This window comes from Jaculus jaculus, chromosome 21 (genome assembly GCF_020740685.1).
Source record: "Jaculus jaculus isolate mJacJac1 chromosome 21, mJacJac1.mat.Y.cur, whole genome shotgun sequence".
In the NCBI taxonomy this organism is placed as follows: Eukaryota; Metazoa; Chordata; class Mammalia; order Rodentia; family Dipodidae; genus Jaculus; species Jaculus jaculus.
Genome location: NC_059122.1, coordinates 13888909 through 13906355, shown reverse-complemented (window position 1 = coordinate 13906355; position 17447 = coordinate 13888909). Strand labels below are relative to the sequence as shown.

The window sequence follows — 17447 nt, the reverse complement described above, 5'->3', positions numbered from 1 at the left end:
AATTGAACCTGGGTCCTTAAGCTTTGTAGGCATGCACCTTAACCACTAAGCTATCTCTCCAGCCCAGTGCTCAGTGTGGTGGTTTGAATAGATGGCCCCCAATATATTCAGTTGTTTATTGTTTGTAGTTTGCATCAGCAACCATCTGGCTGGAGGCAGTGTCACTGGGTGGATCTTAAGGTGTGGTGGTGGGTTTCAGATTTCAATCTAAAGATATGCAAAGTGTGCTTAGCTGGAGTTCCTAAAGTGTGCTATATGCCTTTTGGCTTTTTGGCTTGTGCTTCTCTTTCTCTGCTTGGACCTGTGAAGGCAGACCAGCTGCTTCTGCCATTTATGGAACTTCCCCTGGATCTGTAAGCTTCAATAAATATCCCTTCCTCCATAACAATACCTGGTCTGCAAGTTTATCTCAGCGAACCTGAAGCTGTCTGCTACATTCAGTTATAATTGAGAGGTGTGAGTTAATCCCTGTCAAGTTGAAGGCTCTTTGGAGTTTGCTGTTTTCTTCATTTTCATTTGGTTTTATCACTGTTCTAGTTTTATTGTTGTTTTTCCCCTCCTGTAGCTTCTTGAGTATATTATTCTCTTCTGAGCAAAGTCTTCCCTCCACTATTTTCTGTGGGTGAGACTTAGTGCTGATATGATATACTTCTAAAACCAGCTTTTATCATGGAAAGTTTTTCCTTTCCCTTCTATTATGCAGGATAATTTTGCTAGATAATAGTAGTTTGGGTTGGCAGCTGTGGTTGTTTACAATTTGAAATACTACATTCCAAGCCCTTCTGGCTTTGATAATTTCCATTGTAAAACAAGAAGTAAAGTCGGGCATGGTGGCACATGTTTTTAATCCCAGCACTTGGGATGCAGAGGTAGGAGGATCGCTGTGAGTTCAAGGCCACCCTGAAACTGCATAGTGAATTCCAGGTCAGCCTGAGCTAGAATGAGACCCTATCTCAAAAACAAAAAAAGAAAAAGAAAAGAAAAGAAGGAAAAGGAAAAGAAGGAAGAAAGAAAGAAAAACACAAGAGGTAATTCTGATGAGGTTACCTTTGTCTGTGAGGACCTGTTTTCTCTTACAGCTTTTAGTAGTCTTTCTTTGTTTTCTGTATTTAGGGTTTTCACTCTAGTGTGATGTGAATTCCTTCTCTGGTCCTTTTTGGTAATTTGTACCTGAATGGCCCTGCCTTTCATAAGCTTCAGAAAGAAATATATTGAACATATTTCTCGTTGTATGACTGTGATTCAAGTACTTGGTCTTTTTAAGGTTTCCCACATTTCCCTCACAATTTGTTTCTGATTTTTTGTTTGGTTTTTCGAGGTAGAGTCTCACTGTAGCCCAGGCTGACCTGGAATTCACTATGGAGTCTCAGGGTGGCCTCGAACTCACGGTGATCCTCCTACCTCTGCCTCCCGAGTGCTGGGATTAAAGGCGTGTGCCACCATGCCCGGCGTTTTTCTTTTTCTTTTTTTCTTTTTTGGCTGCCTTTCTGATGTGTGTTCAGTCCAGGACTCCAGCCTGGGGGCATCATGTTGCCCATATTTAGTGTGGGCCTTCCCACCACAGTCATGGGGCACTTCCACTTCACAGACATGCCCCCACGGTATTTCTCCCCTGTGATTGGAGATGCTATCTAGTCCTCCTCCTTGAAGGTAATATTCTAATTACTGAACATCATGAATTCAAAGCTTCTTGAACAAAATTTTCTAATTTACCCGCCATAGCACTGTTCCTCATTTGGAGCTGTTGTCTTATTATTTCCCATTTACAGGACACTGCATGACCAAACCTGAGTTAATCTTTAATTTGGAGCATGGATTTTTGCCATGGAACAAAGCAGAAGCCTCAATCCAGAACTTCCCAGGTCAGTGAATCCATACTGCAAAGGAAGGAAGCAAGAAGAGATGCCATAGATATGCTGGCCATGTTGAGCTTTCACTGCAATCCAGTCCTGAATTAATGCCAGTCTCATAACTCAGACACTTTGTACAGTTCCTGAAGTTGGTTCTCCAAATCAACCCTTCTCCCTGTTTTTATTGTCCTAGAATATATTTTTTTGATTTGCCAAAAATCCACTCCCTGTATGCATCTCAGACATTTCTGTTCATTAGATAGTTTGCCTAATCTTTTTTCTTTGTTTTGTTTTTTGAAGTGAAGTCTTACTCTAGTCAGGCTGACCTGACACCTACATTCTTAGTTGTCCTTTTTTTTCTCCATGTTTTATACCATCTTTTTTATTAGTCTCTTTCTGATGTAATTGTTAAATACTTGGTCCTGGATTTCCTTACAGGTAATTGTTGCTATTACCAATAGTAACCCCAGAAGTACATCACATTTTAAGGAGCTTACAGTGAGACAAAGAAAAGTGCCATAAAGGTATGATAAAAATTTAAAAGGAGCCAAGAAAAATACCCATAGGAATGGAACAAAATATTAGGGGATTTTAAGAAACTCAGAATGAGGACTGGAGACATGGCTCAGCCATTAAGGCACTTGCCTGAAAAACCTAATGACCAAAGTTTGATTCCCCAGTACCCACATAAAGCCAGGTACACAAGGTGGTACATGCATCTGGAGTTAGTTTGCAGTGGCTAAAGGCCCTGGCATGCCCATTCATATTCTTTCTCTCTCTCTCTTTCTCTCCTTGCAAATAAATAAATATATATGCCAGAATTTTTTTAAGTCAGAATGAATTCGTGATTAGTTGTTTTTCTTTACTTTGACTACTTTGTGAATCTGACATGTGATATTGAGATGGATTATAAATTAAAGACAGTAGTGATTATGGCTATGATTTGGATATAAACTGGAAATCAGTAGCTTGTAGAGAGCTTTTACTATGTATTTTGTTGCAGTCTCTTAGAGTTAATAAAAAATACTGAAAAAGGTTCTGTCAGAAGTTTCTTGGTAAGATGATGGAGTCCATACTTTCTCCATACTAATATGCAAAAGGGTAAGAACTAAAGTATTAAGGAGAGAATATATTCCAAGGAGAGAATGAGCAGTAAGAATAAAGAAAAAGGTCTTAGAACAGGTATAACTCACAAAGAGAAAGGCAATGCAGAAAAAGGTAGGGAAGAGTCCATATCTCCACCCTCAGGTCCCAGACAGACTAGGAAACAAAAGCCACAACCGAATAGTAACCCAGAATATGTAGGGCCTTCATGCCAACCGACTGGCATTCCTGGCCAGAGGGAAAAGAGTAGTTTTTGCAAGCATTAAATCCTGTAGAATAATTTTGTCTGACTTTGTCCCATTCTGCATTGAAGATCAGCTTTATATAAGAAATTTAATGCATTTACCAACATATCATGGTGCCATGTACATTTGGACCCTGAATACAACTTTCCAATACTCAGGAGACCTTGGACATGATAATAGAGTATCTGGGTATGAGGTATGAGGTAGCCACAAGAGACATTTGTGAAACTTGACAGGGTGAGATGCAGAAAAGTTAAATAGGAAGAAGCTCAAAGTGTGGAGAGTTTGATGATCTCACTATCTGGGGTATGGGAGGAGAATTCAAGGCTATTTCTCAGCAAACCAATTTCAACACACAGTATATCAGTCAGGATTCTCTAGAGGAACAGTACTGATAGACTGTGTTTTTATTATAAAGATGATTCACTAGAGTAGGTTACAGAGTGTGGATGGGGCAGTCGAACAATAGAAGAGGCTGTGAACCCTAAAGTCCACGAACTTGGATGCCTCATTAGTACACATCTAGAAGTCTGGAAGATTCCTGGAGAGTCACTGGTCTTCAGTGCACATTGGAGGCCTGATGAATGTGGGTTCCAGAGTCCACAAAGGACAAGAGCAGCAGAGTATGCACGCAGCAGCAAGCAAGGGCAGCCAGGAGAGGCACTGTATTCTCCTGGAACATATTTGAATTCCACCAACACAAACTCCCACTGTAGGACGAGGTGTTCCTCGCGTTGACAGCGCTGTCTGGAAACATCCACAGAGATGCACTCCAGTAGCCATTCGTTTCTTTTCTTTTTTTCTTTTTCTTTCTTTTTTTTTTTTTTTTTTGTTTTTTGTTTTTCGAGGTAGGGTCTCACTCTAGCACAGGCTGACCTGGAATTCACTATGGAGTCTCAGTGTGGCCTCGAACTTCCTCCTACCTCTGCCTCCTGAGTGCTGGGATTAAAGGTGTGTGCCACCACGCCCGGCTAACCATTCTTTAATTCCTAATCTGATCAACTTGACCATAGAAGTTAACCATCTCACACATGAATGCAATCCTTTCCCTGTTATTCTTGGAGAGGGAATATTTGACCATGCCTCTATCATATAGGTAGTGAATAAATGGGTATCTTACAATTGCACATGTGAAAGAGGTGTGATAAAAGATATTTACATGATGCAAAAACTAAAACTACAGTAAGCAACTGTTACAGTCAGGTATGCATTGCTGGCAGAAGTCACCCAAGAGCAGCTTTTGGGATGAAGATCGATTTTGGCTTACAGACTCAAGGGGAAGTTCCATGATGCCAGGGAAAACGATGGAATGAGCAGAGGGTAGACATCATCCCCTGGCCAACATCAGGTAGACAATAGAAACAGGAGAGTGTGCCCAACACTGGCAAGGGGACACTGGCTGTAACAGCCATAAGCCCGCCCCCCACAACACACTGCTTCCTGGAGGTGTCAACTCCCAAATCTCCATCAGCTGGGAACCTAGCATTCAGAACACCTGAGTTTATGGGGGCCACCTGAATCAAACCACCACAGCTACCTATAGCTGTACAGTAAGTAAACAATTTACATATTTCAACAGAGTGAAATAAAGGAACATTGAGACAGTTTCTACTGCAGTATCTCTTAGTTCAACTTGTTATAATACTTCACTAAGGCATGAAAGAGGTACCCTTGTCAGTCAATATTACCTTAAAACTAACATGGATAAGATGCCAGTTTTACTTTGTACTTGAATTGCATCAAAATATGTAACTTTGATTTCTAGATAGTGATATTTTGCATATCATTTCAGATGTTCGTCAAGTGAGTACCCTAATTAAGAACAGCCAGGAAAATCAGAGAACTTTGTGGAAAATGCAAATACCTAAGAGTAATACTTCAAATGAAGAGATGGAAGTAGGTGAAACATTTAACATGAGCTCAAACTATATTTGAAACCTGAAGATAGTGCTTAGTGAGTATATGTGAATAATTCTTCAGGACTTGAACCCATGGCAGCATGTACTACCTCTCTAGAGTGACCTTTATAAGATTCAAGCTGAGGAAGACTGATAATTTTTTAAATATATTTTGCTTTTATTTATTTATTTGAGAAAGAGAATGGACATGCCAAGGTCTCTAGCCACTTCAAATGAACTACAGAATTGTGTGCTACCTTGTGGATCTGGCTTACATGGGTCCTGGGGAATTGAACCTGGTCCTTTGGCTTTGCAGGCAAGTGTCTTAACCACTAAGCTATTTCTCCAGCCCAGGATTGGTAATTTTTTTTTTTTAATTTTTATTTATTTATTTGAGAGCGACAGACACAGAGAGAAAGACAGATAGAGGAAGAGAGAGAGAATGGGCGCGCCAGGGCTTCCAGCCACTGCAAACGAACTCCAGACGCGTGCGCCCCCTTGTGCATCTGGCTAACGTGGGACCCGGGGAACCGAGCCTCGAACCGGGGTCCTTAGGCTTCACAGGCAAGCGCTTAACCGCTAAGCCATCTCTGCAGCCCCAGGATTGGTAATTTTAATTCACTTGAGAAACTGCTCTAACAGCCAGACATTGTAATCTCCATAACATGCACCAAAGTCCATGCTCTTATATGCCAGTGATGGCCATATAGAAAAGGATATATTTTTAACATATGAAAGAAGTTTTATATTGAAGAGAATAATAAATTTAATGAATACTGGAAATTCATTCCTTAGATAGCACTTATTGACAAAGACATGGCTCATGTAACACAGTGAATGCAATGTGTGTGGGACAACATTCTGTACATTCACTTAACTCCATAAAAGACAAAATATACATAGAAATATTATAAAGGTAGATAGATGTTGTGAGAAATCTTTAATTAGGAAACTAAACTATACAAACTATCAGGAAGCACCTGCCAAGAAAAATTACCAGTTGATATAATGAATTTAACAAATTCTTCTGTCTCAGACAGGACCAAAGATGAGACCAAAACTCCAGCAAGGAACAAAATCCTATAAGTCATGTGCAAAAACATTCTACCAGGTATCACAGGAGAGCAAGAATCAGCGATCTCATACATGTGAAAAACCCTATGAATGTAGTAAGTGTAAGAAAGCTTTCTACTATAAGTCAGTTCTAACTCTACATCAGAAAAGAAGGCATCACAGAGAGATGCCCTATGAATGTAAAGAATGTAGGAAAATATTCTACTTGAAGTCAAACCTGACTGTACATCGAATAACTCATGGAGGAGAGAAACCATGTGAATGTAAAAAATGCAAGAAAAATTTCTACAAGTCATACCTCACCATACATCAGAGAATTCATGCAAATGAGAAGCCATATGAGTATAAAGACGGTAAGAAAGCTCTCTACCAAAAGTCATGCCTCTCTGTCCACCAGAGAACTCATGCAGGAGAGACTTTTGAATTCAAAGAATGTGGGAAAGCTTTCTACCAAGAGGCACAACTCATACATCAGAGATCCCAAAAAGATGAGAAACCCTACAAAGGTAAGGAATGTTGGAAAGCTTTCTACCAAAAGGCACACCTCAATAAACCTCAGAAAGTTCCCACAGTTGAGAAGCCCTGTGAAAATAAAGAATGCAGGACAGCTTTTGGTGAAGAGGCACCACTCGCTGTACATCAGAGATCGCACACAGGTGAAAAACGCTATGAATGTAAAGAGTGTACAAAAGTTTTCTCCCAAAAGTCTTACCTCACTGTACATCAGAGGTCTCACTCAGGAGAGAAGCCGTATGAATGTAAAGACTGTGGGAAGGCTTTCTATCGTAAGCCACACCTGACTATACACCAGAGGTCTCACTCAGGAGAGAAGCCGTATGAATGTAAAGACTGTGGGAAGGCTTTCTATCGTAAGCCACACCTGACTATACACCAGAGGTCTCACTCAGGAGAGAAGCCTTATGAATGTAAAGACTGTGGGAAAGCTTTCAACCAGAAGGCACAGCTCACTGTGCATCAGAGGTCTCACACAGGAGAGAAGCCATATGAATGTGCACAATGTGGGAAAGCTTTCAACCAGAAGGCACAACTCACTGTGCATCAGAGGTCTCATACAGGTGAAAAACCCTATGAATGTAAAGAATGCTGGAAAACTTTCTTCCAAAAAGCTCACCTCAGTAAACATCAGAAAATCCACACAGGCGAGAAGCCTTATGAATGTACGGAATGCCGGAAGGCTTTCTATGAAAAGTCGCAGCTCACCGTGCATCAGCGATCTCACACAGGACAGAAGCCCTACCAGTGCAAGGAGTGTAAGAAGGGGTTCTCCAAAAAGTCACATCTCACGAGACATCAGCGGTCTCATACGGGAGAGAAGCCCTACGAATGTAAAGACTGCGGGAAGGCTTTCCACTATAAATCTGAACTCACTCTCCATAAGAGGTACCACACAGGCGAGAAGCCTTATGAGTGCAAAGACTGTGGGAAGGCTTTCTACCGACAGTCGACCCTCACCATACATCAGCGCTCGCACACCGGGGAGAAGCCGTATGGATGTGCGGAGTGCGGGAAAGCTTTCTTCCAAAAGGCCCACCTCACTGTACACCAGAGGTCTCACACAGGCGTGAAACCCTATGAGTGCACGGAATGTGGGAAAGCCTTTTACCAAAAGGCTCAACTCACTGTACATCAGAGGTGTCATACGGGGGAGAAACCATATGAGTGCAAAGTGTGCAGAAAACTCTTCTACCAGAAGTCATATCACAGCAAACATCAGAGAATCCACACAGGTGAGAAGCCTTATGAATGTACTGAGTGCCGCAAGGCTTTTTATCGAAAGTCGCACCTCACCATACATCAGCGATCTCACACGGGAGAGAAGCCGTACCAGTGCAAGGAGTGTAAGAAGGCCTTCTCCAGAAAGTCACACCTTACAAGACATCAGCGGTCTCATACGGGAGTGAAGCCTTACGAATGCAAAGAATGTGGGAAAGCTTTCTTCCAAAACTCCCACCTCACTAGACATGAGAAAATTCATAGATGATAAGCTGTGTGAATGTAGAGATTGCCGGGGAGTTTTCCACTTCAATTCAGCCTTGACTGATCGTCAGACATCTCGTACAGGTGAGAAGAATTAATAATGTAACGAGTGCAGAAAAGCTCTCTTGTACATCACTACTCAACATGAGAAGAGTCATATGTGAGAGTCTTACTGTAAGGAATCATTGGGAGCCAGGTATGGGGACACACAACATTAATCCCAGTACTTGAGAGGCTGAGGCAGGCCTGGGCTACCGAGAGAGTCCCAAGTCATCCTGGGCTAGAGTGAGACCCTACCTTGAAAAAAACAACAAAAGAGATTCAACTGGGCATATTGTAATTGTATGCAGACATGGTAGAAAATTTGGAATTGCCACACTTGGTTTGCCTGCATCTTGAGTGCTGGGATTACAGGTTGTACTGCAATGACAGGTTTCATGTTTCTTTAATGTGAAAATATATAGTAAAACCTCTAACCTTTTCTTTATCTCAAATTTTTGGAAATGTCAGTTTATGTAATTTGGATATGAATTCTTAGATGCAGTTATTAAATATTATTAAATATGGAACCATAAATTAAAGTATTTACCTATAAGCCAATGAATAAACTTGGTATTTGTAGTCAGTTACTGTTGGGGCAATGTCTTGGTGTTTTCTTCCCATAACTGGAGATGTGGTATTTGATATTGCAGCTACTGTACAGAGGCCTCGTAAGGGCTGGAGAGATGGCTTAGCGGTTAAGCACTCTCCTGTGAAGCCTAAGGACCCCGGTTTGAGGCTCGGTTCCCCAGGTCCCACGTTAGCCAGATGCACAAGGGGGCGCCCGTGTCTGGAGTTCGTTTGCAGTGGCTGGAAGCCCTGGCACGCCCATTCTCTCTCTCTCCCTCTATCTGTCTTTCTCTCTGTGTCTGTCGCTCTCAATTAAATAAATTTTTTAAAAAAATGAACAAAAGTATTAAAAGGTGCCAAGATGCCTCTGTATCTCTGACTCCCTATTCCAGCTAAGCTGTGCTGGCCAAGGTGCCGCTCTATCTTTGACTCCCTATTCCAGCTGAGCTGTGCTGGCCAAGGTGACGCTCTATCTCTGACTCCCTATTCCAGCTGAGCTGTGCTGGCCAAGGTGACCCTCTATATCTGACTCCCTATACCAGCTGAGCTGTGCTGGCCAAGGTGACGCTCTATCACTGACTCCCTATTCCAGCTAAGCTGTGCTGGCCAAGGTGCCGCTCTATCTCTGACTCCCTATTCCAGCTCAGCTGTGCTAGCCAAGGTGACGCTCTATCTCTGACTTCCTATCCCAGCTGAGCTGTGCTGGACAAGGTGCCGCTCTATCTCTGACTCCTTTTTCCAGCTGAACTGTGCTGGACAAGGTGCTCCTCTACCTCTGACTAATCTTTGTTTTTTTCACTGACTAATTTTTACAGCTAAGCTGTCTTAGCCAAGGTGTTCCTCTGTCTCTGTCTCACCATTTGTTCTGCTCCAATCTGTTTGCCAAGTTGGCAGAACTGTGGGAAGTCTCCCTCTAGGAGACCAGTTCCTCCTGCAGCAGGTATGAAGGTCCAGGTTCTTCTTCCATCACCAGTTATCAGGAAAAATTTCAATTTGGTGCGACCTTTGTTTCAATGTATGGTTGAGAGTGGTAGTAGCAGGAGTATCTCTTTAAAATACCTTCATTCCATCCAGGATATTTACGTGATCATTTTCTTTTCACAAGTAATTAAATGTGCACATAAACTATATATTTCAACCACTGTCATTCTACTAACAAAATTGATTCAATAATTGAACTTATGATTTGGTCATAAGACCAAATGATATCAAAATAAAATCAAAAATTATATCCCAGCCTGGCAGAGTGGCACATGGCTTCAATCCCAGCCCTCCAGAGACAGAGGTAGGAGGATCACTGTGAGTTTGAGGCTACCCTAACACTACACAGTGAATTCCAGGTCAGCCTGGGCTACACCCAGGTCCTACCTTGAATAACCACCAAAAAATTATACACCAATTTCCCTGATTTACATTGATGGAAAAAATCTCTAAATATTTTCCGAGCTAGGCATGGTGACTTGTACGTTTAAGTTCAATGCTCGTGAGGCTGAAGTAGGAGAATTGTTAGGAGTTTGAGGCCAGCTGGCTACAGAGTTGTTCTGCAAGTCAGACTTGGCTTGAGTCAAAAACTTTTTGCAAACTAGATTCAACGGTTACATTGAAATGATCATACATTATAAGTTTTCAATTTCATTGAATTCCAAGACATTTCAACATACATAAAAAACAGTAAGTGTGCTATGTTACACAAATAGATTCAAGAACAAAAAAAAAATCACATGATTATCACAATGAATGCAGAAAAAGCCTTTGACAAGATTCAACATTGCTTCATGGTAAAAAAAATTCCTGGGGAAATTAGAAATAGAAGGAACATACATCAACATAACAAAGTATAAATATGACAATAATAGAAAGCAACATTAAACTAACAATTAGGAGCTAATCAAGGGTGGTTACTCTCTCCACTCTTATTAATATAGTGATGGAAATCTTAGATCAATAAGGCAAAGGCACAAATAGGACAAGAGGAACTCAAATTATCCTTTAGGTGTATTCTTCTATACTGGAAAGACCCTAAGGACACTGCCAGAAAACATGAATCTGTAGGGGGATATAAAATGAAAACATGAAACTCAGTAGTTCTCTATATGTCAACAATATAGATACTGAGAAAGAAATCAGAAAAGTGATCATATTCATAATTACTCTAAAACCCACAAGAAAGTAAATAGTAATAAATCTATGCAAGAGGGTAAAACTTCACAATTAAAACTTTAACATGTTGAAGAAAAGCCAGGCATGGTGGCACACGCCTTTAATCCGAGCTCTTGGGAGGCAGAGGTAGGAGGATCGCCATGAGTTTGAAGCCACCCTGAGACGACATAGTGAATTCCAGGTCAGCCTAAGTAGAGTGAGACTCTAGGTCCAAAAAAAAAAAAATGTTGAAGAAAGAAACTGAATTAAAAGATGAAAGGAATCTCCATGTTCATGATTGGCAAAATTAATACCACAAAATAGGTACACTACAAAAATCTACAAATTCGAAGCAATTTTCATCAAAATTCCAATAACATTCTCAGAAATAGAAAAGGTAATCCTGAAATTCATATGAATCTAGAAAAGACGTCAAGTAGTAAAGTGATCAGTTAAGTCAATAATTCTGGAAGTATTACAATTTTTTTTTTTTTTTTTTTTTTTTTGGTTTTTTGAGGTAGGGTCTCACTCTGGTCCAGGCTGACCTGGAATTAACTCTGTCATCTCAGGGTGGCCTCGAACTCATGGCGATCCTCCTACCTCTGTCTCCCGAGTGCTGGGATTAAAGGCGTGCGCCACCGCGCCCGGCAACAATTCTTGATTTCAAAATAAAATACAGAACCATATGAAAGCAGGAAGAGAGGTGTACTGACACAAAACTAGACACATACTCTGACAGAATAGAATAGAGGACCAGAAAATAAATCCACACAAAACCACAACCATTTGATTTTTCATAAAGATATCAAATACATTTGGAAAAAGACACCTTCTTCAACACATAGTGCAGGAAAACTGGATATCCATGGACTAGAGAGATAGCTCAGAGGTTAAGACGCTTGCCTGCAAAGCCTAATGACCCAGATTTGATTCCCCAGTAGCACCCAAAGTGGCACACGTGTCTAGAGTTCATTGGCAGTGGCTAGACGCCCTGGGATGCCCATATTCTCCCTCCCCACCCCTTTCTCTCTCTCTCTCATTCTCCTTGCAAATAGATAAATAAAATTAATAAACTGAGTATCCATCTATTGAAGAATTAATTAGGTTTCGATTTCTCACTCTGTACAAAAATAAAAATGGATCAAAGACCTTAATGTAAAACGTGAAACACTGAAACCACCAGAGGCAAACACAGATAATATACGTCAAGATATAGACATAGGCCACAACTTCTGAGTAGGACTCCAGTAGCCTTGGTAATAATAACAAGAATTTAAAAGTGAGGTTACATGAAACCAAAAAGCTTCTTATAGAACAGAAGTGTTTCCTAAACAGCATAGTACTGTCTAGCATGGTCTGAGTCTGCTCCTGTAGCTCTTGTAAAGCGAATGAGACGCTAGCAGAGTTGCCAGAACACTTAAACTTTACCAAGATTTAATATATCACACTTTTAACAGCATAGAACATTCTCTCTTTTTACAAGGTTTTCAGAGATTTAAAAGCTAAAAAATGTGGGCTGGAGAGATGGCTTAGCGGTTAAGCGCTTGCCTGTGAAGCCTAAGGACTCCGGTTCGAGGCTCGGTTCCACGTTAGCCAGATGCACAAGAGGGCGCACGCGTCTGGAGTTCGTTTGCAGAGCCTGGAAGCCCTAGTGCGCCCATTCTCTCTCTCTCCCTCTATCTGTCTTTCTCTCTGCGTCCTCGCTCTGAAATAAATAAATAAAAATTTAAGAAAAAACTAAAAATGTAAACAATGTGACTAAGACACTAATGACTAAGAGGCTTTTACAGAATTATTTAGGGTGTAAATGTCTCTAGGGTTAACCTACCATCCCATCATAGAAGCCTACAGACACAATTGAGGTGGAAATTGGGGAAATTTAGAAGCCACCACCCCCAGAGTTATGTCCTGTATTACAGGAACTTTTGTATTGGGTATATTCTGTACCGAATACACTTTTGTGCTGACACTGAAGTTTTTGTACTGTTTCAAGGCCATGAAAAGTATTTACAGCTCCTGTTGTAAATCATTTTGGCTTCTTTTCACATCTGCCCAATAGTTAGCTTTTTTTTTTTTTTTTTCTGTCTTGCTATGGTGATTTGATTCAGGTGTCCCCAGTAAACTTAGGTATGCTAAACGCTAGTCTCCCCAGCTAAAAGCAATTAGAAATTAAAGCCTCCTAGAGGTGGTGTATAGTTGGGGCGGGATTATGGGTGTTATAGCCAGTTTCCCTGTGCCAGTGTTTGGCACACTCTCCTATTGCTGATGTTGGCAAAGGGGTGATGTCCACCTTCTGCTTGTGCCATCAATTTCCATGCCATCACGGAGCTTGCCCTCAAGTCATAAGCCAAAATAAACCCTTTTTTTCCCCAAAAGCTACTTTTGGATGGGTGATTTCTGCTAGCAATGTGAACCTGACTACAACACTTGCCTATCACATACTCAAGGTCTTTGGCATTAGGCCAGGGCTCTGAGCTCTGAGAACTAACAGTAATTAATAGCCCAGGACAAGGTATGTAAACTCTGATCCATCAGAGCTCAGGGTCCAGGCTTTGGAAGAAACCCTCACCCCTGGACAGAATAGAGGACCCAGGTGTTAATCCATGCAGCTACAGCCATCTGATTTTTGACAAAAATGCCAAAAATATCCACTGGAGAAAAGACAGCCTCTTCAACAAATGATGCTATGGAAACTGGATATTCATATGTAGAAAGATGAAAATAGATCCTTGTCTTTCTCCATGCACAAGAATTAAGCCCAAAGGAATCAGGGACCTTAATATCAGACCTGAAACTGAATTGCTAGAGGAAAAAGCAGGGGAAACTCTTCAACATATTGGCATGGGTAATGACTTTCTGAATAAACCCCCAATTGCTCATGAAATAAAACCACTAATCAGCTACTGGGACCTCATTAAATTACAAAGCTTTGTTTTTTGTTTTTTTTTAAATTTTTATTTATTTATTTGAGAGCGACAGACACAGAGAGAAAGACAGATAGAGGGAGGGAGAGAGAATGGGCGCGCCAGGGCTTCCAGCCTCTGCAGACTAACTCCAGACGCATGCGCCCCCCCTGTGCATCCGGCTAACGTGGGACCTGGGGAACCAAGCCTCGAACCGGGGTCCTTAGGCTTCACAGGCAAGCACTTAACTGCTAAGCCATCTCTCCAGCCCAAATTACAAGGCTTTTGTACAGCAAAGGACACTGTGAATAAAGAGACAACCTACAGAAATGGAGAAAACTTTTGCTAGCTACACACCTGACAAAGGATTAATATCCAGGATATACAAAGAATACAATAAACAAAACAATAATAAATCAATCAGACCAATTAAAAATGAGCTATAGAACTAAGTAGAGCATTCTCATTGGAAAAAATATAGATGTCATATAAACATCTAAAAAACTGTTAGAACATCCTTGGCCATCAGGGAAATGCAAATTACAACTACTTTGAGATTCCATCTTACAATATATGTTGGTAAGGAGACAGGCAAAGGGGTACCCTTCTACACTGTTGGGGGGGGATGTAATCTGGTACAACCATTGTGGAAATCGGCGTGGAGATCCTTGAGACAGCTAAAAACATATTTACCGTATTATCCAGCTATAGCACTCCTAGGCATATATCCTAATGACTCTTCTCACTACCTTAGAGATACTTGCACAACCATGTTTATTGCTGCTCTATTTCCAATAGCTAAGAAATGGAACCAGCCTAGATGTCCGTTCACAGATGAATGGATAATAAAGGTATGGTACATTTACACAATGGAGTTCTATTCAGTGGTAAAGAAAAATGAAATATGAAAATTGCTGGGAAATGGATGGATCTGGAAAGGATAATACTAAGTGAAGTAACCCAGGCCCAGAAAGCCAAATGTCACATGTTCTCCACGTTTTCTCTCATATATGGATCCTAGCTACAAATGTTTAGACTTCTGTGTGAGCTGGAACCAAAAAATCGGTAGCAGAGGCCAGTAAGCTGGAGAAAGGCTATAAGGGAGGGAGGAGAAGGGAGGACTTTAGGGGATGGAATTGTATATATGTAAGTAGAAGAACAGATTACAGGGAGTGGAATGGCGTGAGTGAGGCCAGGGGAAGAGATTGAGTAAGAGAAGGGTTGGGGGAGGGTCATTCAAAACTTAAGATATTCTGAATAAGACATAGGAAAGACTACTTCTTTGGATAATGGCTTCAATTGCTACTAGAAAATTTTCAGTGCCAGGGATGGGATACCTACCAGTGAGTTGTTGGCCAGGGAAGTCCCAGATGCCTCCAAAACATTACAGGCATTTGCCAAGGCACTTGGTTTCCCAGAAGTAACAGATGGTAAGACCCTATTGCTGAAGACTCCACATGTGTGGGCAGCAAGATCACTGAAAAATCAAGCTGGTGCTGAGCTGAAAACCTTCTACCTGTAGACCAACCAAATGTAAGCTGCAAAAAGCTGTACTGCATGCAGCCTTATGGGAGACAGAAGTCATTAGTGGTGAAAACAGTGGACACTGGAAGCCTCAAGTTTGGCCAGACAGGCCAAATGACTGAACGGTTGCAATAGTGGCATGTCTACTCTTGGTAAACCAACTGATCTCTAATTGGACTAGAGACCCACACTATGGGAGGGAATACATGCCTGGTACTGAAAACATAATCAAAAGGCTATGGCAGGGGTTAGAGATATGGCTTAGCAGTTAAGCGCTTGCCTGTTAAGCCTAAGGACCCTGGTTTGAGGCTTCATTCCCCAGAACCCACTTTAGCCATACGTTAAAGGGGTACACACGTCTGGAGTCCGTTTGCAGTTCTGGACGCCCTGGTGCACACATCCCCTCTCTGTCTCTCTTTCCTTCTCCCTCTCCCTTTCTCTCTATGTCTGTCACTCTCAAATAAGTAAGTGAAAATAAGCAAAATAAAAATGAAAAAGGACTATGGCAGGAGATGTGCGTTAGGGATATAAAACCTGCTCTTGTCTGGCTAAATGCATATATTATGTCACCAAACTTCCCTGAAAGCCTTACACCTAATGTTTGTAATGATATGTTAATGCTATTCTCATTTTTTGTTAGAGAAGCTTCAGATGGCAATGACAACTGGGATGACCCAAAAGGCAACATAATGCTGAGAAGAAGTGACAGAAGAGTGCTCAGCACTGAAACATCTCTATCACACCCTCCAAGGCTCATGGTCCATTGTGGAAGAGGTAGAGGAAAGAATGTAAGAGCCAAAGGAAGGACACCACTCCTTAGAATGCAACTTCCCAGACAGAAATTGGCCTTGATACCCAAGACCTCTCAGTGCCTAACAGTACCTTCACAAGACCCTCATAATAGGAGAAAAAGACACTGACATCAAAATAAAAGAGACTAATGGAGAGAGGGAGGGGATATGATGGAGAGCGGAGTTGTGAAGGGGAAAATGGGGAAGGAGAGGGAAATATCATGGTTTATTGTCTGCAAGTATAGAAGGTGTCAATAAAAAGAAAATTAAAAAGAGATAACCCTGGGATCACACTGTAGTGAAAATAAACTGATTCTCCAACAAATCTCTGGTGCCAGTTCTGTGAGCCTTAGTTTCCCATACCACAATCCATCCGAAAATTGTTTACAATCCTGAAATCCCTTAATGGAAGGGTCAGGTAGGTACGTTACACTTAATTCTTTTATACCTATTACAATCTTATTGTAGAGTTAGAACTACTAGAGAGAAGGCCAACGTACTTAAGGCCTTATCTGTTTTCTCTTTTGGAAAGCTCTTGGTGTGTACCTGTTTATTTTTTGGTAGGATTAATAGATAATTTATATAATATTTGAGGCATCCATTTATTTTTAGTAGTTTGGTATTTTATGTTTCTCTCTGAGTGTTTAAGACCAAGAAATTAGCCAAAATTTAATCATATTTGTCCTTTTGAAGGTCAATAATGGCTCTCCAAGAGACTCCAGGAACCTAGGATTTGGGGAACGCTATGGTTTTCCCAGTACTCACATTATCTGTTAAGGTGAATCAGGGCCGTGCTGACCAAGTGACCTTCCCTCTGTTGGAAAGCCTAAAGAACTGGCTTTTCCATGGTTGGGGCTCTCCTGTGGCATATTGTTCACTGATTTTTTTTTCATTTCCAGGTCTCCCTGTCCTCCTTGATCAGGAAGACAGGCAACTTACCAGGAGGCCAGCGTAAGAAGCAATCATCACCTCTAGTGTTCTTATGACGTGGTTGCAGGGGCCATTATCTCTGATGATACTAATTGGCTTTGCCTTCTACATGGGTCACTAAAACACCCAGAAAAGGGCTGGAGATATGGTTCATTGGTTTACGAACTTGCTTGCAAAACCTAATGATCTGGGTTCGATTGCTCAGTACCCATGTAAAGCTAGATGCAGAAAGTAGCACATGCATCTAGAGTTAATCTGCAGTGGTTGGAGTCCTTGGCATATCCATATTCTCTTCTCTGTCTCTGCTCCCAGACTTACCTGGAACCCACTCTATAGTGCCAGGCTAGCCTTGAACTCACTGTGATCCTCCACCTCTGCCCCC

At 41.4% G+C, this 17447-nt stretch overlaps 1 protein-coding gene across 1 annotated transcript in view; it reads left to right on the top strand.

Annotated features, from left to right (window-relative positions):
* Positions 1–17447, top strand: part of LOC123456393 (zinc finger protein 268-like) — a 48696-nt gene that overhangs the window by 10252 nt on the left and 20997 nt on the right. Inside the window, exons 3-6 of the mRNA XM_045139424.1 lie at positions 1770–1862; positions 4992–5095; positions 6134–8167; positions 17035–17086. Of these exons, the coding sequence (XP_044995359.1) occupies positions 1770–1862; positions 4992–5095; positions 6134–8167; positions 17035–17086 (2283 nt within the window). The remainder of the gene's footprint in view (positions 1–1769; positions 1863–4991; positions 5096–6133; positions 8168–17034; positions 17087–17447) is intronic.